Consider the following 22,795-nt stretch of genomic DNA (forward strand, 5'->3'; position numbering starts at 1 on the left):
GCACCCTTGCTCCCTGTCACCCTGCTGGGCATGGCAGGCTGGAGGGGCTATGTGGGCACTCTGAGGTGCTTATAAATGGACTTGGGAAGGATTAAATTAGTGGGGAAATTGTGTGTGTTTGCTACCTCTGCATAGCAGTGCCATCTCTGGCTCTCTGCTGCCCAAAGGCCTCTGAGGAGCTGCTCTGCCCAGGAACCAGAGCAGCAAGGAGGGGGCAGAACGTGCCAGGATGCCCAGCAGGTTGCCTGGGCCAGGAGCAGGCACAGGGGACTGTGCAGTTCCAGGGAGCCTTCCAGGCTTGGATACCAGAGGAAGGTAGATGAGCTGTCCTGTGCTTTGCTGTGGGCACATGGTGAGTATCCCCCTCATGCTTTTTTTCTTGTGAAAGCATCAAATCCTGATTATTTTAACAGGAAAAAAGAATGAGGGCAAGAACTGCTTTCAGAAGGTGAACCTAGATGCTACTTTTGAAGATGCAGTAGGTACTTTGTCACTAAGCCAAGTTTGAATTGCTTATGTGATGTCCTAATTGTTCAAAAGCAAAGGATAACTCGCTGTGCATTTATTTAAAAGGATAAAACAAGAAAAATAGGCACAACTTGTACTTTTTTACTCTCAGAAGCCTTAACTCCAGCAAGCTTGCTCTTTGTGAACTTGAAATTTTAGGTCTTTTCTCCAGCATACATTTCCTAGGAAGAGAAACAGAACTCCAGCTCGAAACCCACACGGAGCCTCCGGCTGAGATACAACACCCTCAGTCCTGGGGCTCAAATCAAAGTGAGGGCACTCTGCAGTTCTGAACATGATGGTTTTGTTTTATTCTCAGCCTTGCTAAAATACATTATATAGTTTTAAGTAACATTTCTTTTCAAATAACTTTCACGAGAAGAGACAAAAGCATGTTCTCAAATTCAGAAGATGGAGGTCTGAAGTTCTTCCTTAAACATGCCTTCAAAGTGGAGGTCTTTTGCCATGAGCTCTTCTTCTACATCTTCTAAGGCCCACTGATGATCTGTCAGTTCTAAGGCTTCCCATTCCGTCTGCATTGGCAGTGAACAGAGGTAGAGAAGGGAAAGCAACACAGTATTAGACAAGAACTACACAAACTACACTTAAAAAACTGCAGCAAACCCCAAGTTCTATTAAAAACCTGGCAATCCTGTCAACTTGTTGAAATCAGTGTTTTATGCTTAATTGGATACTAGTTGATCAATACAAAGTGCATCACAGAAATTAGAAAAACTACATTATCTACTTCTTGCAAACCCTCTAACGTGGAACAGTCCAGTGCAGCTGTTTCTAGAAACACAGCCAGTTCTGTTCTAGGGGGTCGAGTCCTTTGTACTTAGTTAATTCTTTAGTCTAGAGATGTTCAATAACAACAGTTGGAGGACAAATATTTTGCAACCGGTCACAGACTTGTGCACACTCCCTGCAAAATCATGTCATGTGATGCCCAGCAAGAGATTTGTATTTCTTGGCCAGAACACTTCTGCAATATGGGTTTTTCCCTTGTTCTGCTGGAGCATATTGTGGGTTCAGGTCCCTGCAGGGCTGAACAGCAGAAGAGCTGGGGGTAGGCAGTACAGGATGGAAGCAGAGGGATGTGAGCCAGGGGAATTCATGGTACTGGCTGGAATTGCACTTCAGTGCTGACAGTCAGTGACAGAACAGCCACTGCTTCAGCACAGCTGCAAAATGCAGCCACTCCCTTCCCTGGCTGAGCCTCTGGGTGGGTGGTGTGGGATTTTTTTAACCAGGAAAGACTGAAGACAAGAAACTGGGAGCAGACCATCCCAACCTCCCAGGCAGCAAGCTGTGTGTGGCTAAACCTCTACTACAGTACATAAAACAGGAAACCAGGACTGTCCCTTCATGCACAAACTCGGGCTGTGAAAGGCAGAGGGAGTCTAACAAGCAATGCCTATGGAGAGTGCTTAGGAGAACTCCAACACACAGTCACATCCTGACAGATTTTCTGCTGAGCTGACTTGCTTACTTATTTTCTTACACAAGTTCCATCAGGTGCCTGCTGGACTTCTGCTCAGTGGCACTAATAACTTTTGAGGAACCAGCTTCTGCTTTGGAGCTATACTTCAAGGTAAAAAAAAACCCCTTCCTTTGCAAAAAACAGAAGATGGCCCATGAATTCAGCTTTTGTACCAGGAATGACTGACTTATCAGGTTTACTTCAGGGTATTCGGGCTCTGCCAGACCTAGAGCAACTCCCACAGCCTTCATCAGCTGTCAGCTCTATTTTTAGGAACAGGAATTCAGAGCAATTCCCTTACTTGACACAGGGAGAGGCTGAGTTACACACAGCCTGTGAGCCTGCAAGCTCACAGCAAACAGGAATGCAGGTGGGAATACTGTACCTTAAATGCTTTGTTGGTATCTGCTGGCATGGCCATTGCTGCCCCTGTCATTTGTTCCTGCATCACCCTGGACTGATCTGCAGCTGCAGATGAGAAATGAGATTTCTGTGTCATTTAAACAGCATTTCCTAGAGCACAGTGCCAGCAGGCTGGTTTCTGACTATAGATGAGAATGTTGCAGAAACACCCAGAATGCGATACTATCGTGCCAGAAAGAGTTCTCACAAGACATCTTGTTCCCACCCCCTACATCTGAGCCAGATTTACATAAAACATGCAGAACAATTGAGGAAAATACGGTCTTCTGTATTCCCAATACATATTTGTCCTGCCCCACATCTAATATTAAGAAATCTTTGCAGTTTTCCTTAAAAACTAATAATTGCTAGAAATAAAAGCAAGCCTGAGAGCAGAACTTTTGCACACTGTTTTGGTGGGAAGGAAAGTGTGGGCTAGACCAAGTTTATGAGCCAATGGCTGGTGCAGGAGATTCGGGTACTTGCTGCAGGTGATATCAAACCTGGCTTGGGAGAGTAACCTCACAGAAGTGAAAGGCTTTCAAAGGCTTTTTGGTTGAAAACTTAGAAATCCTTCCCCAGCCTCCCTCAGAAGAGATCCTGTGGAAGGAGAATCCAGTTCTTTCCCAGAAAGGACAGTGCCTTACCATTATCTTGGCCCAGGATAAGAGTATAAATGCTTCTGAGTCCAAACACATTCAAGAAGTACCAGGAAGCAGAGCTCACCCTGACAAATCAGAACAAGCAGGGTTGATGTCAGTTCAAAGCTGGCTCCTGACCTCATTCCAGCAGCTCATACAGACCATTCAAGGGTTATTATTAACACATTCAACATTTTCCAAGTGGGAATTCCACCTTGCTCGCTGAGGACAGGCTTACCAGGACGCATCCAAAGTGAGCAGTTCAATTCCCTGCTGCAACATTGGCTTAAAACGCAGTGTCAGAGGAAATGGGACCTTTGCTGCAGGATGAAGAAAAGAAGCCCAGTTTCACAAAGTGACACTGCAAAGCACATGGTATCTTTTATTACATCTTATCTGGTCTGAATGCAAAGTGTACAATAACAAGTTAACTTGTGAGCTGCAGTTCTGTATTCATTTCAATATGAAGTGTTTTTTGAAACTTAGAAACTTTTGAAACTTAGATGACCAAACCCTCACAGGTATTGCTTCATGACTGTGAAGGAGAATGTCTTTTGTTAAAGAAACAGTTATCACATAAACAGTATTGAATAAAACCCAGAACTGTGAATTTAAGGAAGTATTTTTGATGTGTGCACCCTGCATTACACAGTAACCAACTCCCTGGACAGGTTAAGAGAAAAATCCACTGTATCAGCCTGAATTTTAGGTAGTTTTAATAAAATTAAATACTGGGTTTGCAACTACAGTTGTTCTAAGTACCTGAGCTATCTTCTTCATGACCATGGCCAATACTCTGAGAGCAGTTTCCCCTCCTTTGCAATGGGACAAGCAAGTCCATGGAGTGAAGAGCAGCAGTGCCACAAGCCAAATTCATGCTGCTTCCAACTGACTGCTTTCAGGTAGAGCAAATCTCTGATGCAGCCCAGACCCTCAAGGTCAGAAACACAGCCAAACCCATGTTATTCCAGACACTTACTTGTGACAAATCCTGAAAATGTCATGTTGATCCAACCCCCGATGAGGATCATAGGCAGAACATTGGTTACATTCCCTTTCATCATATCTGTCAGCATGGTAGGATCTGCAAATCACAGACTCAATGTGAAGTAGCAGTGTATCACAATAAAGGGAAACATGACATTAATTGTCAGCTACTTTAATTAAGAAACTGCATGAGAGAGAAAACAGTCCTATCCCAATAACTTTATTTTTCACTGTTGAAAATTATTTGTAAAATGAGATGAGCAGCTAGTGTGGTAGTGGCTGCTGCCAAAGGGGTGTTGTGTTCTGTGCTGTGTCTGATCCCATCCCTTGCCCCAGACTGCAGAACTTGCTTGGCCCCTCTGTGAGATGATTTGGGTAGAAAAAGGACAATTAACTACCCAGCTGTTTTGCTGCTATGGACACATAAATCAGTTTAGAGAAGATCCTGCAGCAGCTGGTGCAAAACACTGACAAATGGACACAAGTGAGAGCAGGAATTCCCACTTCTGGCAACATGGAGGTGGTTGTGCTCTCGTGAGACACTGCAAGCAGCTGGAGGCTGGAGTTAAGCAAAATGAAGTGACCTAATGTGTTGCTACCCAAGAGAGGGATCTTGCTCCCCCTCTCCAGTACAGAGCTGAACAGTCCCATCCCCTCCCTCACACTCCCTGAGCTCCCTGCAAAGCTAGTTTACCTTTTTCCCTTGACACAAAGTGACAGGCTTTTCTGCCTGGCTGCAGTTATGGTACCTTAACATACCTGTCATTGGTGAAGGAGGCACTACCTTTCTTTTCGTTTTCTTAAAAAATCCATCCTCTGGGTTATTAAAAAAATATTTCCGGGACAGGAAAGACTGAAAACAGAAAGAGCCAATGCCAACACCATGAGAAATGAAAGGACAGAAGCGTTATTTCTTGCTCAGACATGCAGACATCTTATGAGCTCTTTCATAGCACATCCTTCTTTCCTGGAGAGGTACTTCATAGCCCGTGTGCTCTAAAGCTCCTCACTTTGCCCTGCATCCAGAGTATCAGCTCTCTGAAATTCTTATAATAATCCTAAGAAGTCTCTGGAGAAGAGTCCATGTTAATTAAAGAGCTTTTAGCACTTTGTATAAATTCTTTGTGCTGGTTCAGCCCCAGTACCAGTACGTGGGATACGTTCACCCCCCCAGCTGACCTCTGGATTTCACAAAATTACATATTTGTCAGCAACAGAGCCAACATGAGCGACAGATTTTTAGTTCAGCAAACATTGCAGCTGACATTGTACGACCACCTCGTTATCCCAAGCTTGTATTTAGTCCCTGCGCTTGCTGGCAGGTATTAAACACGATAGTTCAGGGTCAGAGACCTCATTTCAGCATGCAGCTAAAACACCGAGCAGCGTCAACAGACATTAATATCAGGGAGAAGGATTCCCGGGACACGGCCCCGGGACAGGGGACACCCGGCAGTGTCCGACCCCGGGCCGCTGTGGGAGCTCCCGGTGCCCGAGGCTGCTCCGCCCGGGGCACTGCCCCGGCACACCCCGCGCTCTGTGCTCCCTCCACAGCCATCCTCTTTGTAAAACCTCACCCACGCAGCTCCGTACCTGCTTTGGAATGTATTTTCCGTTTTCCCGAAGGACTCTGCTCCGGATCAGGACTTGGCTGGAAGAGAGACAGGCGGCGTTAGCGGGGGCAGGGCCGGGGGGCCCGGGGGTCGGGCGGGAGTGAGGGCGGCCCTGACCTGTCGGACACCTGCTCCTGCGTGAGGCGCTTGTCGCTCTGCAGCAGGATGGACACGTAGTGCCGGATCATGCCCACGAAGAAGGTGATGAAGACGATGGGCAGCACCACCCACAGCCGGATGTTGGAGTCCAGCAGCAGCTCGGGCTCGCTCATCGCGGCGGTGCCGCCTCGGGCCCGGCTCCGGCCCCGGCCCCGCCGCAGGCCCCGCTGCCGCTTCCCTTTCCGGGCCCGGCCCTTCCGCCGCCGCCGGAACGGGAAAGGAGAGGGCGGAGCGGGCGGGAAACTCGAGCGGGAGCGGCGGGAACGGCGTGAGGGGAGAGCGGAGGGACCCGCCCGCCCTGAGGTGAGGGGAGGTGAGGGGAGGTGAGGGGAGGTGAGGGGAGGCGCGGCGGGGTGGACTCGGCTCAGGTGAGCTGAGCTGAGGTGAAATGGCTGCCGCGGGCACTGCCGAGCCTTTGGGAGCAGGTGCGATGGAGAGAGGCTTCCCTTCTGTGGGCTGACAGGGTGCGCTTCGCGTCCAGAGCCAAGTCACAGAATTGTCACGGTTGGAAGGGACGTCTGGGTATCACCCAGTCCAACCCCCCTGCCCAGGCAGGCTCACCTGGAGCAGGTGGCGCAGGAGCGCGTCCAGGTGGGTGTGGAGTCTCCCTCTCTGGAGACATTCCACACCCTCCCTGGGCAGCCTGTTCCCGTACTTTGCCACCCTGAATGGAAAGAAGTCCTTCCTCAGCTGGAGGTGAAACTTCTGTTTTAGTTTATGGCCATTGCTCCTCGTGCTGTCCCTGGGCACCACCCAAAAAAGTCTGGCACCATCGCCTGGGCACCTGCCTTTGAGGTATTTATATTATTAGAACAGCCACAAAATGCTTACTGCATTTTTGGTCTTGAATTTTTACAGTTCCACACTGATATTTTATGTAACCCATTTTACTAGTGTCCGCCAAACAATTGAAAGTTAGTGTGATAAACTGGGACTCCAGTGTTCCTAGAATTAATTGAAATCCAATGTTAATCCTCTTTCCTGCATCTTTTTTTAACAACCTTTGACTTTTAAAGGTAAGTCAAGATTTATTTTTTCTTTTTAATCACTGACACCCCCTAGAAGAGGGCAGGTTGGATGGAGGTTTGTGCTGACAGAACTCATTTGTCGTGGTAGTGGGTTGGGAACATGAACAGGGGCAGTTAACGAGGTTGGGCTCATAAGCACTCACCTGTGAATCCTTTATTGCTTTCTCCAGGCACGGGGAGAGGATCATGAGTTTAGGTCAGTGTGTATGATCTGAGACCTCATAGCTGCTCACTTTAACTTGCCATTTAATTTGCTTGGTGTATGAATGGAAAGCCAAGCTCTGTTTTCTGAGAAACTGAATTTTAGAAAAAAGTGATGTATTAAGCAGTTTAAATATGACAAGCTCTGAAATTTCAGACTGTACAGCAGAAGAATGTGTGTGATACTGGTTACCCAGGCAGTCTGTCTTTCTTTGAACAGTTTCAGTCTCTGGAACATTCCCTTGCACTATTCACTAATACATCCCTGATTTGCTTAAAAAAACATGAACTTAAAACTCGTATCTTTTCTGCCTTTTTACAGGCAACAGCAAAGGTTTTGTTACCATGGTTTCAAAAAGAAAATTGTCAAAAGGTGAAGCTTCTGAAGAGAGCTGCAAGACAGACTTGGCAAGTAGGTGCTCGGGTATAATCTTACAGGGGTGGAAACCCCTTGGTAGAGGCAGTGACTCCCGAGCAGGGAGAAGGCCAAAATGGCAATTTTGATATTGCTGATTGTTAAAGACACTGTTGATTTTTTTAATATATGTCTTGTTTTCACAGAAACAAAGAAATCGCGGATTTATGATAAGGAAAATGTCTCTGCCCACTTTGGAGTGGAGGGTGAAGGAGTCTTTGAAGAGCTCCTTAGAACATCTGGAATTGTGCTGAAAGCTGGGGAGGGACAGAATGAAATAGGTAGGAGTTTAACACTTGCTCTTTCTGCTTGTAGCTGAAAACCTGCAAAGATGTCTGGTATAAAGAAAAGATGTGTTTTACTTGCAGAGTAAAAATGCTTAAGCCAGCTCGTTCCAAAATTCAAGCAAACCTTCATCTGGCCTCTTATTTGTTATGTACCTCTTATTCCTGCTGAATTCAGTGCATCACCTAACCCCCTTATACCAGTTTTTTTGGTGTATACACGCTAAGTCTAAGGACTTCTGAAAGATTATTGGAGTATGGAAGAAGATTAGACTGCATCTGTGATTACAGTGTTGAATTACAGAGGCGGGAACTCTAAGATGGGAAAACAAACATGTCATTGTTGCCTTTCAGCTCAGACGAGGCTTTCAGGAATTCTTGTGCTAAGCCTTTTCAATGCTGTCAGCTACTCTCAGCCCTGACTGGAGAAAGCACAAATGGTGATTCCACTCAGGCTTTTGCTAACTGGACTTCTCAGTAGAGCAAATGCAGAAGTCTTGGTGGATGGGCTCGAGAACTTGTATTTGGTGTAGCTGTTGATGTGATGTTCTGTGGATAAAATGTATCAGGTTCTTTATTTTCTTTTTAAACTTTCTCCATAGCTGTCGATCAAATGGCTTTCCAGAAGAAGCTCTGCCTGGCCCTGGAGAAGCACCCTACTTACCCAGCTGTAAGTAACTTTGGCAGGAACCCCCTTTAAAACTGTTTGCTGAATAGCAAAAAATGCAAATGCAGCTGCCTGTCCAGACAAAAGTGTGCAACACAGTAGCTTATCTTGGATTTCTGTGGTCCAGATTTTCCAGTTCTCTCAATGTCACTGTTCCAGCTTTTTGGTCCTGTTGTCCTTCTGATGCTTCTGTTTCTTCTCAGCTGCTATATCTGAATAGTCAGAAAAAGATGACCAGCCTGTGCCTCTGTTATTACAGCCTTGGTGTGTGTGCTGGTCATAGTTTACCAGCTGAACACACAGCCATTCATTCACTCCCTCCTCCCACAGTGGGATGGGGGAGAGAATTGAGGGGGGGGAATTTGGAAGTTGAGATAAAGGCAGTTTAATAGAACAGAAATGGAATAGAGAATAGTAATGATGACAGTGATAATGATAAAAAATTAGAATATACAAAACAATTAATGCCCAGTGCAGTTGCTCACTGCCTGCTGACCAATGCCCAGTCAGTTCCCAAGCAGTGGCCCCATCCAGCTTTCCCATAGTTCATATACTGAGCATGGTGCCACATGGCCTGGAATATCCCTTGAGCCATTTGGGATCAGCTGTCCTGGCTGTGACCCCTCCCAGCTTCTTGTGCCCCCAAACCTCCTCACTGCTGGGGTGAGGAGCTGAAAAGTCCCTGACTCTGTGCAGGGCCTGCTCAGCAACAACTAAAACATCAGTGGCTTATCAACACTGTTCTCATCCTAAATCCAAAACACAGCACTGTGCCAGCCACTAGGAAGAAAATTAACTCTATCCCAGCTGAAACCAGGACAATACTCCAAGATTGCCTTCGCACGATTCCAAGGAAAAGTTCTGCATTTCCACCACTATGCCCTATCAGAATAATTCACTGGCAGTATTAGTCAATAGATAAAGACTCTTATGGGAGGAAAATCACTTGCTTAACTTTGTGGTGGAGGCTGTGTTTGGTTTTGTGTTGGGTGGGAGCCGGCAGCATTAAAACTGCCACGTTGTGATGCTCCTCTCCAGTCAGCAAGCCCAGTGTGAAAGTCTGGGGGCCAATGATTGAACTGCGAATGTTTTTTGGGTGCAGGTCTTGTCATATGAAATGTCACTGTCTCAGCTGAATAGGAAGAAAGGCAAAGCCTGTTTAAATCAAGGTAAAATGTGAGACACATGTTTTGGAGTTATTTTGCAGAACAATCAGTGTTTCCTTTTGGAAATGGTCTAGACTAGAGTTCATTTATTATCCATCATTCCTTCCTCACAGTTTCTGTCTGTCTGCAGTTCCTTGGCTTACCTCTTCCCTGTGTTCAGTATCTTCTTGCAAAATGCTTCCTAAAGGACAGCAGCTGAGTGGGGCATCTCTTCAGGCTGGATAACTTCCCTCTGCTTTGCAGGTTGTGAAGCAGTTTATCAGTGGCTTGGAATCTCACATCAAGGACAGGAACCAGTTCAAGAACTGTCTTTTGCCGTGCGCTCCCATACGGACTGAGGGGTCGAGGTAGAGAAAATGTATTTTGCCTTCCCCTTTAGTCAGAGCTTAAATGTTAAATGTCCTGTTAAATGCTCCAGTCAAATGTCCTGTAACACTGAGCAGAGTGGAGGGAAGGGCCATAGCTCCAGCTCATACACTGCAAGGAGTGGCTGGTGTAGTGCACTGCTGTTCAATAGCAGTGAGCTCCAAGTGGCAAGTCACAGAGTTTACTCTCTGCCCATGGCACGTATTGGCCTCCATGGCATTTTATGGCAAGAACCACATCCTGGAGGGGAAAAAAAAATTTGGCAGAGCTGGTGAAGATCATTTCCTTTTTGAGATTTTTTTTCCAGGAGATAGAACTTAACCACAGACTTTTGCATTTCCAACTCACACTAGTCTTGTAGAGAGTGAGCTGGTTCAGAGCTGAAGTGCAGTTTTAAAACTGTGGTTACCACATGTTACTGTAAGTCGTCATATGTGGTTTTTCAAAAAAAACAGTCATGGAAAGAGTTACAGCCTGTTCTGACATGTTTTTGTTACAACTGTGGTGGAATCTTTCATCTTGCAGGAATCTGGTGCACTCGTATTGTGAAAGCCTCATTAAACTGCTGCTTGGAATTAAGATCTTACAGGTAGGGGCACCTTAGTTTGCTCTTTACAATGGTGTTGATTGTAGGGATCCTTTTGCTTATGTAAATAAAGGATTAATAGAACTGTTTGTGAGGCAGGTGAGGCTGTGTCTGGAATAGTGCCCAGTTTGTAGTTTCTTTAGGGACACAAAGATGCTCAGGTTCTGAGGCACATGGCATACGAGCAGAGACAAGGGGAACTGGGTTTCTTCAGTCTTAAGAGAAGATTAAGGGAAATTTTGTGGTCTTCAAATATCTGGTTGCATGGTGTAGGGAACACAGACAGGTTCTTCTCAAAGGTGAACAGGGGCAGAATGAGAGATGATGGCTCAGGTCAACCATGGGAAATTCTGATAGGATGTGACCATTTCCACTGTGGACAATGTTGGGGTTTTTTTAAGTGGTAGAACACGTAGGCTAGAGAGGTGACTGAAACTCCATTATTGGAGGAATTTGAATCTTAAAAGTGTTTAAAAATGGGTAAGACACCGAGCAACCTGCTGGCAAGAACAAATTGTTAAGCTGTATACAGATTGCATAGAGATGTGTATGGAGTTGAAGATGACAGATGTCTCACCAAGGCATGGGAAACCTGAGTGCAGCTGTGGATTTCAATCCTCTTATAATTAAAATGTTTTAAAAGTTCTTATCTTAAATACAGTTTTAGAATTGCATTTGGTCCAGGATTAAAGGGGCAAAGAATTAGAGCTGCAAAGGGAATGACAAAAGCATGTGGGCACTGTTTACAAACTTATCTAAAGTTGATGTTTTAGTTTCCTGTGTGGTGAAAAACAACTCAGCTGGGTCTGAGAAAGAGAGGTTTAAGAGAGGTTGGCCCAGAGGCATTGTACATCCTGCCTGTATGCTCTGATTCTGTTGGATTAAGTGGATAGTTTATACCACTCTTGGCATTGGTGGTTTTCACTTTTCAGGCTGTTTGCCTCCTTTCTGGCATTAGGCAAGAGATTTCTTTATACAGGAAATACTTTTATTGGTCTTTTGGAGTATTTTATTCTCTGTTTCATCTTTTGTGAAAGTTCAGTTTGGTGGCAATGCCACAACACAACCAGTAAATCACCCTAACACTGTCTTTTCCCCTTTCTTTTAGCCTGCTGTCATAACACTGTTGTTGGAGAAGATCCCTGAATTCTTTTTTGACGTGTGAGTATAAACTGGCCTCTCTCTGCCTTGAAATTAAATTTCTTTTGGACAATCACCAGCTGTTTGACTTTAACTGTTACTTCAAATTTACCTGAATGACTGTTTGCACTTATGTGGTTTTTTTCTTCATACATGTGTAAAATTATATGTGAGGCACCATGGCTCCAAATTTGTGGGTGCATAAAGCAGAAGACAAATTTCCAGAAGCACCACAGGCACACCCCGTGATTGATTGTGGTTTTTGTGGCTACTGACATAAGCTTGGGAATTATTTCAGCAGAGAGACTATGGAGTGTCTTGTTATTCAAAGAAAAGATGAAAGTGGCTGGCAGAGTTTTAGGAGGCTGTGAGGTGCAAACAGACCTCCTTTTAAAAATGCAGATTGTGCTCAAACAAAGGAAATGGAAGACACATCTGTTTGATTTTTGAACATAGGGCATCATAGCAGAGTGAGAGATCTTGAGGCACAACACAGGCAAGACTTGAACACTGAAGCTGTTCTCCCATTGTCCTGGATGCTCACTATGGAGTTAGTGGAGCAGGTCAAGGGGCAGAAAAAAGCTGAGACTGTTCCTGACACAGTATTTGCTCCAGTGTTGAGTATCAAGCAGGATAAACTGCACAGAGGTTGAGTCCAAGAAATTGTCTCATAATGAAATCTTGTTTGAGGAAGGTTTAACACAGACAGTCACAGGGACTGAACTGTTTTCACCTAAGAACTCTAAAGGATCTTAGATAAGCTGTTATTAATTGCACTGTGAACCCTTTGGGAATTATTAAAAATAGGTGTTGTTACACCTGTCTCCTGTCAAACTGTAAGAAGAGTGAAGTTTTTTCTAGGTATTAATGACCACATAAAAATGGGGTTAGTTGCTCTTGCTGACCAGCAGCAAAGCTTTTGAGTGTGCAAGTCTGACTAACCTGTGCCATTTTCTGCTGGTTTAGCGTGGGCACCTTCGGAACAAATTTCCCCCGGCTCATTGTCAACCAGTTTAAATGGCTTGACAGGCTTCTTGACAGCCAGGTGGGTACCAATGCTGTAATCACATGTATGCTTTTTCCAAACAGCTTGTGGAATGCCTGTCACGTGGGATTAGATCAGTTATTATGCTGTGAAAGCTGATACTGTTTTTATATTCACATGCTGAAGCAGAGATTTATTTTTTTTCTGTTTTTTTTATGATTGCCTTCAGTGACTTCTGAACATCCTCTTTTACTATTTCTCTTCTTTCCTTGCTTTAAGTCTTTTGCATCAATTTCTATCTGTATATATATTCACACAGGTGATCCTGTTTTAAAGCTGTTGCTGGCAGGAAGTTACAGTCTCCTCTTGTTTAATTTTAACAAGATACTGGATACTCGCAAACATTTGGGGGTGGTTCTTTTCCTTCTTTCCCTAAGTCAGTCAGGTTTACTTTGGACTAGAGGGCTGTTACTGGAGAGTCCCAGAATTAAGTGAATCAGGAAATTGTACTAAACACTGAGAAGCTTGCTGTTGTGTTTCCCAGTTTCCTTTGCTCCCCAACATCATTATATCCTACCTGTAAAATACCATTGTTCCACAAAAGTCTATGCTGTGCTTCATGACTTCAGTGGGATGATGAGTTAAGGGACAGTTGGCAAAAATCCAGACAGGTGTTGGACTGAGTGACCTTATGTGCAGAATGTTGTTGTAGTGCTGATGAACTGCTTGCTCATGTTGAGATTGGTGCTTTTCACCTGCTCTTGTCTGCAGGATCTCATCAAGAAGTTAATGCAGATGATCAGTGTCTCTCCAGTACCAATCCAGCATGATATCATCACCAGTTTACCTGAGATCCTGGAGGATTCCCAGCAAAGTGAGGTTGCCAGAGAGCTCAGGTACAGATGATTTGGTTGGGTTGGTTTGTTTTTTCCCCTTGCACTCAGCAGAAAAGCACAAGGTTCATTAATGCAGGTTGCTCTGGGACTGACTGAAGTATTGGGACAGCAGTCTGTTCCTGTTAACATGTATGTTAACATTTGGGGACACCTAGCACTGGCTTGGGACATTTCATTTGTGCAGTTATGCTTTAAAGAGACCACAGACAATGCAGCAAAAGACATTGTATTTAGACAATGCTCCAAAACTGCTTTTATCTAAACAGTTGTTAAACTCTTGGCTACCTGGACCTAGAATCCAGTTAAGTACTCACTACTTTTGCTGGATCAGTCTGTGATCAGTCACTTGGATATTACGATTAACAGCTTCTGATTTGTCTTGAATTCTGCTGTAGTAAGGACTAACACTGTTTTTATTAATTAAAAAAAAAAACCCAACCCACTTTTTTAATTAAAAAAACACCCAAACACAGAACATGTGTGCATGAAGCAGAACTTTCTGACTATTTTATGTACTTTTCTCAAGCATATTTAATAACCCAAAGAACTGGAGAACCTAATACCAAGTTATCCTTCCAGGGACCACTGCCTTAGGCTAGCCCTTACATCTGTCTTTTTTAATAGTGTATTTGTTTTACACAATAATTTTAGTAGTCTTAGTGTTTCTAATTCTTATTATTACACAGATAAAGTAGAACTTCTTTCTAGAAAAAGTTTAAAAGAAACTGAGATGCCAGCCAAAAATGATTAGATGAATTTTGGGAAATCCTTGTGGTGATTAAACACAGGTGCATTCCCTGCATGAGGAGTAATAATTTAGGGAACAAGTTTTCCATAATGCCAGGGACACATGCTGTTGGCAGTTTCAGAGCTTTTTTTTCAGTGACCACAAAAACTACTGGAACTGTACAATACACAAAAGATCCCCTCTTGACTTTGTTAAGAGGACCATTTGTTTTCTTTTCCATGTTATCAGTGGCTTACTGAAGCAGGGCAGACGGCTGACAGTTCCAATCCTGGATGCCCTTTCTCGTCTGGATCTTGATGCAGGACTTCTGGCTGAGGTAAGAGCTTTTCCTGAGCAGTTCAGCAGACCCCAGCCCCTGCTTAGAAACATGAGAGCTGCAGCTGTTTGGTCATTCAGAGTACTTTGCTAAATCTGCCTCCTGTGGGCCTTCAAAAGTCCCAAGCTCCTGAGGTTGGAAAGAGGTCAGAAGGTAACATGTATGAGTGCTTCAGTGAAGAGCAGAGAGAAGTTTTCTGGCTGTTACAATGTGCATTCAGAAATTTCAAACACAGCTGTTTTAGCAAATGCAAAAGCACTTGTCCTGCTGCAGCAAATTTTTACTGCCTGTCTCAAACCTGCTTATTGTCAATAATTCATTGCTTTGAAGTGCAGTGACCAGACTAGACTGTTATGTTCTAAGTAAAGGCAGACTGGTGATTAAATAATTAAGTAAGTTTTCTCTGCAGAATGCTGATAAAGGAGAAGAGATGATGATGTGCCTTGTGCCTTTTGGACATGCTGCATTGCTGCACTTCTTGGAGTTGGGCTTCTTATGAATAAAAATAAAATTGGTTCATTTGAGTGCATTAAATAGTGTTTTACATAGTCCCAAAAGGCTGATGCTACATAACAGGCTGCTCGTCTCCATGCTTTTCCTTTTTGAAAGGCAGTTAACAAATGATGGAGCCAAGCTCTTCTCAGGAGTGCCAAGTGAAGTGATAAGGGACAACAGCCACAAGTGACAGCCTGGGAGGTTCAGGTTGGACATCTGGAAAAATGAGTCAGGGTCTGCAGCACTGACAGAAATTATCAGAGAGGTGGCAGGGCTTGGGGAGGCTCCTCCATCCTTGGATATCTTCAACAGTCAGGAAAACCAGGGCAAGTCTGATCTGGTACCGACAATATTCCCACTCTGAGCAGAGGGCTGGACTCTAACTCTCCAAAGATTCCTTCCCAGTAACATGACTATAACTATGTGTCTGAGAACCGTGGTTTTCCAGCTGATGGAGCGTTGCTCTCTCCTCAGGTGCGACAGTCTGCCATGACCATTGTGCCTTCTGTAAAACTGGAAGATTTGCCTGTAGTGGTAAAATTCATCCTCCAAAATGTCAAGGCAGCAGATGCAGTGGAGGTACAGTATTTTTCTCATACTAAGGGGCCAGTCCGTGTTTTAACAGAGAGAATTTGCTTCATACACGGAGCTGTATGTTTTAATGTCTTAAATAATTTTAGAATTATTCTGGGAAATTGTGTTTTCTTTTCCTCAGCTTTTCCTGTTCCTTCCTTATATGTCACAGTGATTCGTGCATGGATTTGTATTGTACAGGTGATTTCTGATCTTCGTAAGAACTTGGATCTGTCATCATGTGTTCTGCCCCTCCAGATCCTCAGTTCCCAGAAAAAGATTAAAAGCCAAGTCCAGACCAGGTACTTGAATAGGTTTACATGATTCTCCAAGGGTAAGATGGGACAAGAGGATTTCAACTCTCCCTTATCTGGTCTCTCTGGCACAATTGGCTACATACATGAGCCTAATTTATCTTGTGTATATAGATAAGAGTGTCACCTTTATTCCTTCCTGCTTGGTACTATTATAACATTTGTCAGTCCTTGCCCAGCCAGCTTCCCCTGCCATGGATGTAGTTCTCTTTGAGCTACCTGCATCCACGTCTGCAGGGGGATAAGAAACTTCATTTATAATAATGTTGCTGCCAGTTAATCTCTTTTAAGTTCCCTCCAGTATATTTTCAGTTGATTCTGTGACCTCTGCTTCCACCCTCTTCTGAAACTCTCTGTTGTTGCCAGAGCATTCCCTCTAGAGAATGGCTGCTTGAAGTAACTGCTGTGACTGCTGTGCTGCCTTGTTCCTTGTACTACAATATTTGCAGAGACTGAGTCTCCTTTCTGATCATTTGCAGTTCTTCCACGAGCCAAGTAACCACCAGCCAGAATTGTGTGAAGCTACTTTTTGATGTGATCAAGTTAGCTGTGAGATTTCAGAAAGATGTCTCTGAAGCATGGATTAAGGTAAAATACATGCTTCAGTCCTTGCTTCCTTATTTATTTGGACTGCTAGGTTGAGCCTGAACCTTTCTTGTAATCAAATGTGATATTAAAAGACAAATGTTAGCCTTTCATTTTACTGATACAGATTTAATTCTGTTTCAAATTAGCAGTGACTTTTCAGGAGTCTGCTTTCTTCCTCAGTTACCAGTTTCACAGTGTTTGCAAGAGGGCTGTGAGGCTTCTCTGTACAGACTCTTGAAGTGCAAGGCAAACTTGCTTCTACATGTTTAGGAGAGTGTTTTGGAAAAAATAGTTTTTTTTTTTCTGTCTGCAAGAGAGAAAAACTATATATCCATATATTGAGACTGAGCTGTGTGAAGCCTTAAGGTGCTTGAAAATGTTCTGCTAGAAATCAATATTGGCTGGTATTGGTCTAAATTTAATTTAAAATTGCACTTCAGTATCAACTATGACTGTTTCTTGTTCTCAGTCCTTCATTGCTCAGTACCTCAGTTCCTTTGTCAAGCCTGATGTTATTTGAGAATGTCCTTGTTCAAACTCAATTTGTGGCTTGTTTTTTGAATGCTTTCTGGATTCTTTGGCAAGATTCAGTTTGCTAGCTTTGATAGGTATCCTACTATAGAGGAGGGAAGTCTGTGAGTGTGTCACAGACTTTGGTGTCTACTTTTTTTGATTTGGTTTTGAAATATAGTGTTGTACTGTAGCATAACAGCTTTCTTGTTTGTTTGTTTGTTTTCTCTCAGGCTATTGAGAACAGCACATCTGTGTCTGACCATAAGGTAATACTTCTCTGGGAGTACCCTCTTCTGCTGGTGTTCTCAAGGGCTTTCTTCATGTTTGTAGATGAAGAGATTGTTCTAGTCGGAGCAGAAACTGCCAGGGGCGTTTCATGGATAGTTCTTCTGGTATTTGTCTTGTTCCCAGTATAACAGCCATCCATTTTCTTTGTAACTCTTGGTTCATCCCTTCTAAATGTCAAGGGACAGAGTTATCCTGCTTTAGTTCTGTCCTGTTGGGCTAATAAGGTTTTTTTGCAGTTGCATCTGTCAGGGCTTTCTGAGGTCTTGATATTCTTCTCAATTTTGACTTCAAGACTTGCAGTTGTCTGGACTGTTTAATCTTTTCAGCATAATGAATGGTGGTTATTTCCTCTGAAAGGTTCTGGATCTGATAGTTTTGCTGCTAATCCATTCTACAAACACCAAGAACAGGAAGCAAACTGAGAAGGTACTGAGGAGCAAAATCCGCCTGGGCTGCATCCCAGAGCAGCTGATGCAGAACGCCTTCCAAAACCATTCAACGGTCAGTGCTGGTTCTGCTTTGGGACTCTCTCTTTTCTCTCTCAAAGATTTTGTCACATGATGATTTAACCTTCTGCTGCATTATTTATACCTTTCCAGTTATTTACACTTACTTTTTTTTTTAATTTTTGGCCCAGATCAATGCTCTTTCATAACTGTCACGTGGTTTTTTTAGAGACAACCTTTTCTCAGCACTGGATGGACTTTTTGTTGTGGGGCAAAATCTCTCAACCTAAGAGACCTGATCTAGCCCAGGAGCTTCACTGTGTGTTCCAAGCATGCTGTTGTCTCCCACAGTATTTTTAGAAGTTCATATGTTTACATGCACTGTTTTTCAACTGCAATGTTTTATAGGTCTAAATATATATATTTGCTGTACGTATGTATTACCATTACTGAAAAGGTTAATGAAAAAAGGACACAGTGTTGCTTGGGACTTGCTTGGTGTCACCCATAAGTGATATGCTGCTTTGAGCTCTGCAGCTTTGCAGGTTGGCTTCTTGATCAATCTGTCACTCCTTTTTGTGGAGAAGGTTGGAGAAACACATTCTGGTGGGCCTTACCTGCTCTTGTTTCCCATTTCTGAATGGGGGCAGTTGGAAAAGGTGGGAAAGCTCCTGCTAAACTGTGCAAAGCTTTTGGGATGGACTGTAGCACATGCTTTCTTTGGAGAACTGAGTGTATTGTAAACAAGCAGCAATGGTCTTTCATGATGTCTGTATTTCAGGTTATCAAAGACTTCTTCCCTTCGATCCTGGCACTTGCCCAGGTGTTTCTGCACTCTGCACACCCAGCCATCGTCTCCTTTGGCAGCTGCATGTACAAACAAGCTTTTGCAGCCTTTGACTCTTACTGCCAGCAGGTAGAGTGTGATGGATGGCAGCTGTTTGCTTTGTGTTTGCACTTTCTTCTAGTGTATGACATGATCCTTTAGGGGGAGAGGATTTGGGGCAGTTGGAAGCCTTCAGAGAGAGTTCTGTGCCATGGAACAGGCCAGGAAGAAGGTGGGGAACAATCACAGCAACACTGGTAGCAAGTGGATCAAGCTGTGTACTCTGAACTAATCACAGATTAGACTTTTAGCTCTGAGTATGAGTTCCTTCACACTTGCTGACATCAGGAAATTTGGGGATTGAAGACAGACAGCTCTGCAGAAGTTTTTTAATGTGTTTGCACTTTTTAGGGCACAATATGTTTATAATTAAGACTATTTGCAGTGTTGTATCTGTATTAGTTATTACTGTGAAATTAAGAAATAGATAAAAATGGCAAGTGGGAAAAACCTGAGATGTGAAGACATACTGTGTCATCTGCCACAAGTTAGTGAGTCTAGTAATACTTGGAGATGTTAAGAATTTCAAAGGAGTAGTAGCAATTAGTGGCACAGGAAAGGCCCAGAGCCTCAGACAGTAGATGGGAGTGGGGAGAGATCCCTGTCCTGAAGTCAACTGAAGTAAGGCCATAAGAACCTTTTGCCAGTTTTGAATTACTGTTGATAAAGATTGTGAAGACACGAACTGCTGAAGTCCACCTGGGTTATGGTGCAGTGTTCTGTGTGCCTAAGAAAATGGGGGGGATTTTTGTCATCAGATGTGCTGTAGCAAAGAGCAGAAGCTGTGATAGTGTTCACAAACAGGCAGGCAAAAATTGGGGAAGAGCTGCTTTATGGAATCATGGGAGCTTTTAGAACTGAATAAAATTCAGGCTCATGGAGAAAGTCAATATTGTGGATATTGAGAATTAAAGAGCAAACCAAAAAGGGCTTTAGAATAATATGACTGAGTTTCAGGATGACTGTCTGTACTTGAGCAACACATCACGTCGGAACAGAGCAATGCAGCCTTTTTTTTGGTTGGTATTTCACTCTGGTTCCTCTGGGGGCTTTTTCCTTAGGAGGTTGTGACTGCTCTGGTGACTCATGTGTGCAGTGGAAGTGAGACAGAGCTGGACATTTCCCTGGATGTGCTCACGGACCTGGTGGTGCTGCACACGGCCCTGCTGATGCGCTACGCCGCCTTCGTGAAGGTACCCGTGTTTCTGGGGGCATTCTGGATTTCGGGGTCCTTACACCACTTTGCCTCAGGCCCAGAATAGGTCAGTGCTGCTCTGAAACAGAGGTGTTGGAACAACTGGTACCTGTAAAACTGCCTGGAGAAATGCAGTGGTCAGAAGTGCAAATGTCTCCTGTCAAAGTGTGAGCTGTAAGACAGGACTGTGTGTGATTTTTTGGCAGGGGAAATTGAGATGGACAATGCTTAAATTGAAGGCATGGAATGATGCCTGTGATGGAGGGAAAATGCTGTCTTTATTAACATGAACTATTTCAAATACTTGGCAAAAACCTGCCCCCTCTGTGGAATGCCTGTTCTACCTAATGAAACACTGACAGTACTTTACCCAGTATTTGAATCCTAAGATAAACTCCTGGCAGGGGTGGAAAAAGACTTATGTCCTAAAATTTAAAAGAAGAAAGTACTCAATAGGGAGAAAAAAAATGGACTGTTGACTTTGAGAATGACAGGCAGGGTCACACCTGCCCAGTCACCTGTTTCCAAAAGCAGTAAAAGTAGAGATTGAGGGAAGAGCTAAACAGTTAAAGGCAAACATGTAAGAATACTTTACCTGAACACTTCCCCCATATGTGGTGGTTTGTAGCTTAAGGACACTCTATATTTAAGAACTCTTGAAGAGGATGAGTGTGGGAATCCCCCACCCCTCTAACCTTTTTTGATGCCCTCTTGGTTTCTGTGTATTCTGTGGAAAAACTACATACTTTTTACTGTTTACCTGGTTGATTGTTAAATGTAAATTACTTGCTTAAAATATACTAAAAGGACATTAAGATCTACCATAAGAATTTGCAGTGCAATCTGTCACACATTTGATGGGTATAACAGAAAGAAATGGGACTGGCTTGCCTCCTGGCAGAGGGAAGATGTGATAAGGACTCAGGATTGAAAGTAGTCCTTAAATGAGGCAACCTGAAATCCTACCCATAATGCAATGTGTTGTCAGAAGTGTGATGGGGAGTTCTTGCTCACAGCAGTCCACTAAGACCTCCTGACCTTCCTCCTGACCTTCCTCCTGACCTTCCTCCTGACCTTCCTCCTGACCTTGTTTGCATGTTCTTGTGCTGGCAAATCACTTGTAGATTATGATTACTACAGGGTGATCTTTGATGTGTTACCAAAGCTGGTATGTGAAACACATTAATCAGTGCTCTGGCCACACCTCAAGGCTGACAGTGTATGACCTGCATCTCAGAGGTGATTGAGACACTGGCCAGTTACCTCTGAAGGTCTGTAGAGCTGCAGGTGCCTGGCTTATTTGACACTGAGCTGAAACCTCTCCATCACAGAGAGAACATGCAGATCTTAGCATGAATCATCTCCTCTAACAGCTATTTCTTAATCTTAAAACTGGGTGAATTTTCTTGAGGGTTGCAAAACTGGTTATTTAATTCTGTCAAACTCGATGCCTCGTTCCAAATCCTGCTTTAGGTTGGCCACTAGTAGAAGAAAAATAATGGCAATGAAAAACTCTGTCAGTGGTAGGAAAACTAGCTTGCCTCTGGAAACAGCTGGACTATTTTTCACTGAAGCACTGGCAGAGGAAATATCCTGAAGATGCCAGCCCAGCAGAGAAAATTCAAACTAGATCGTTAACAACTTGACTGCTACAGGGCTTGTAATGGGGATATTAGTAAGAAATTCATAATGTTAATTTTGTCAAATACTTTTAATCCTGGGACCAGACCTGTGATAGAAGATAAACAGCTGTGCTATTGTGCTGAGCACTCCTAAAATGCTTAGGGTAGCTGAGCTGTTCTTCCCATTCAGCCTCTGATAAAATGAACTGCCATAATTAAAGCCAGAGCAATAGTTTGGCATTTATGTGTATTTAATTTGAATGTAGCTTTTTTGTGCACATACAAAAATGGTAAAGCAAATAGTCTTCCCTGAGGTTGACAATTGATGTATTTTTGAGAATATGGAAAGGGATTCTTCATACATCTGAGCTCATTTGTGGCTTCTCCTACAGACTATTTTGGACTCTACACAGAAACTGAATCCTTGCCAGATCCGAAAGCTCTTCTACATTCTCAGCACACTGGCATTCAGCCAGAGGCAAGAAGGCAGCTATATTCAGGTAAGCAGAGACACAACAGAAAGTTGTTCAGGCTGTGCATTGGTTCTTTTGCTAGATTAACTAAATAGTGGTCTCATCTATGAACAGTGATTGATGTCAGGATGTCCTTCTCTTCTTAAAATTCTCTTCTCTCTTAGTGGCTGCAAGCCAGCTTGCAGCTCCAGACTTTCCAGTGACTTATCACAGTGACTGTGCCTTGCATCTTTCCCAGAAAGATCCTCTTTACTTGCACGTCTGAGAAAGGTAGAGTTGTTAGAAATGGTGGTGGAAGGGATGGCATCCTCAAATCTAACATCCCAGTCCGAGTGGGACTGTCACTCACATTATATCAGGGTGGCTGATGCTTTGTCCAGCTGAGCCTCGAAGGCCTGTAAAAGTGTAAATTCAGCAGCCTCTTTCCCAAGCTCTGTTTCTCCATCACTTGAAGGCATTCAGAAAGCAGAGTTCAGCTTCTTCCCCAAAATGTTCGTCTTGATTCAGCTGCTTAATGTCTGCACACCAGAGACAACAAAGACCCTCATATTAGAAGAACTGAACTACCCAGAGCAGAGGACTCTGCTGTGAAGTGGCAGACTTCACACCTTTTGAACCTCTAGTTTAAACACAAGAAGCTATCAAATGTGGTTTGTCTAAATTCATATTTATTTTGCACAGGATGCCTTGTGTGACTCAGTGGCAGCATAATGGTGGTATCAGATACCTTTGTCTGGATTTCTGACTCCTTGAGCACAGCAGTGATCAGATAAAGAAATGTCTCAAAGACGTTTATTTCACAATGGAGATGT

General features: G+C 43.7%; 2 protein-coding genes across 2 annotated transcripts in view; one reads left to right on the plus strand and one right to left on the minus strand.

Annotated features, from left to right (window-relative positions):
- Positions 1-794: 794 nt before the first annotated feature.
- EMC3 (ER membrane protein complex subunit 3) lies at positions 795-5,964 on the minus strand. Its single transcript, XM_017820066.1, has 8 exons — positions 5,751-5,964; positions 5,614-5,671; positions 4,780-4,873; positions 4,013-4,117; positions 3,272-3,353; positions 3,040-3,119; positions 2,376-2,458; positions 795-1,040 (listed from the first exon to the last, which is right to left on the minus strand). The coding sequence occupies exons 1-8, from the start codon at positions 5,903-5,905 to the stop codon at positions 912-914; spliced, it is 786 nt and encodes a 261-aa protein (XP_017675555.1). The 5' UTR covers positions 5,906-5,964; the 3' UTR covers positions 795-911.
- A 64-nt stretch (positions 5,965-6,028) lies between these two features.
- FANCD2 (Fanconi anemia complementation group D2) overlaps positions 6,029-22,795 on the plus strand; it is a 36,271-nt gene continuing 19,504 nt past the window's right edge. Inside the window, exons 1-18 of the mRNA XM_017819852.1 lie at positions 6,029-6,095; positions 7,344-7,433; positions 7,583-7,717; positions 8,323-8,390; positions 9,797-9,900; positions 10,445-10,508; positions 11,614-11,666; positions 12,612-12,690; positions 13,402-13,526; positions 14,503-14,590; positions 15,560-15,664; positions 15,860-15,960; positions 16,452-16,560; positions 17,304-17,339; positions 17,719-17,862; positions 18,589-18,723; positions 19,755-19,886; positions 21,903-22,010. Of these exons, the coding sequence (XP_017675341.1) occupies positions 7,367-7,433; positions 7,583-7,717; positions 8,323-8,390; positions 9,797-9,900; positions 10,445-10,508; positions 11,614-11,666; positions 12,612-12,690; positions 13,402-13,526; positions 14,503-14,590; positions 15,560-15,664; positions 15,860-15,960; positions 16,452-16,560; positions 17,304-17,339; positions 17,719-17,862; positions 18,589-18,723; positions 19,755-19,886; positions 21,903-22,010 (1,653 nt within the window). The 5' untranslated portion in view covers positions 6,029-6,095; positions 7,344-7,366. The remainder of the gene's footprint in view (positions 6,096-7,343; positions 7,434-7,582; positions 7,718-8,322; positions 8,391-9,796; positions 9,901-10,444; positions 10,509-11,613; positions 11,667-12,611; positions 12,691-13,401; positions 13,527-14,502; positions 14,591-15,559; positions 15,665-15,859; positions 15,961-16,451; positions 16,561-17,303; positions 17,340-17,718; positions 17,863-18,588; positions 18,724-19,754; positions 19,887-21,902; positions 22,011-22,795) is intronic.

This window comes from Lepidothrix coronata, unplaced genomic scaffold, assembly GCF_001604755.1.
Source record: "Lepidothrix coronata isolate B3197 unplaced genomic scaffold, Lepidothrix_coronata-1.0 Scaffold78, whole genome shotgun sequence".
NCBI classification, from domain to species: domain Eukaryota; kingdom Metazoa; phylum Chordata; class Aves; order Passeriformes; family Pipridae; genus Lepidothrix; species Lepidothrix coronata.

Coding starts and splice junctions, on each gene's coding strand:
- EMC3 (XM_017820066.1), bottom strand. CDS start 5,905: ATGAGCGAGCCCGAGCTGCTGCTGGACTCCAACATCCGGCTGTGGGTG. Junction 3,120..3,271: donor CTCACTTTGGATGCGTCCTG/GTAAGCCTGTCC, acceptor CTGATTTGTCAG/GGTGAGCTCTGCTTCCTGGT. Junction 2,459..3,039: donor TATCCTGGGCCAAGATAATG/GTAAGGCACTGT, acceptor TCTCATCTGCAG/CTGCAGATCAGTCCAGGGTG.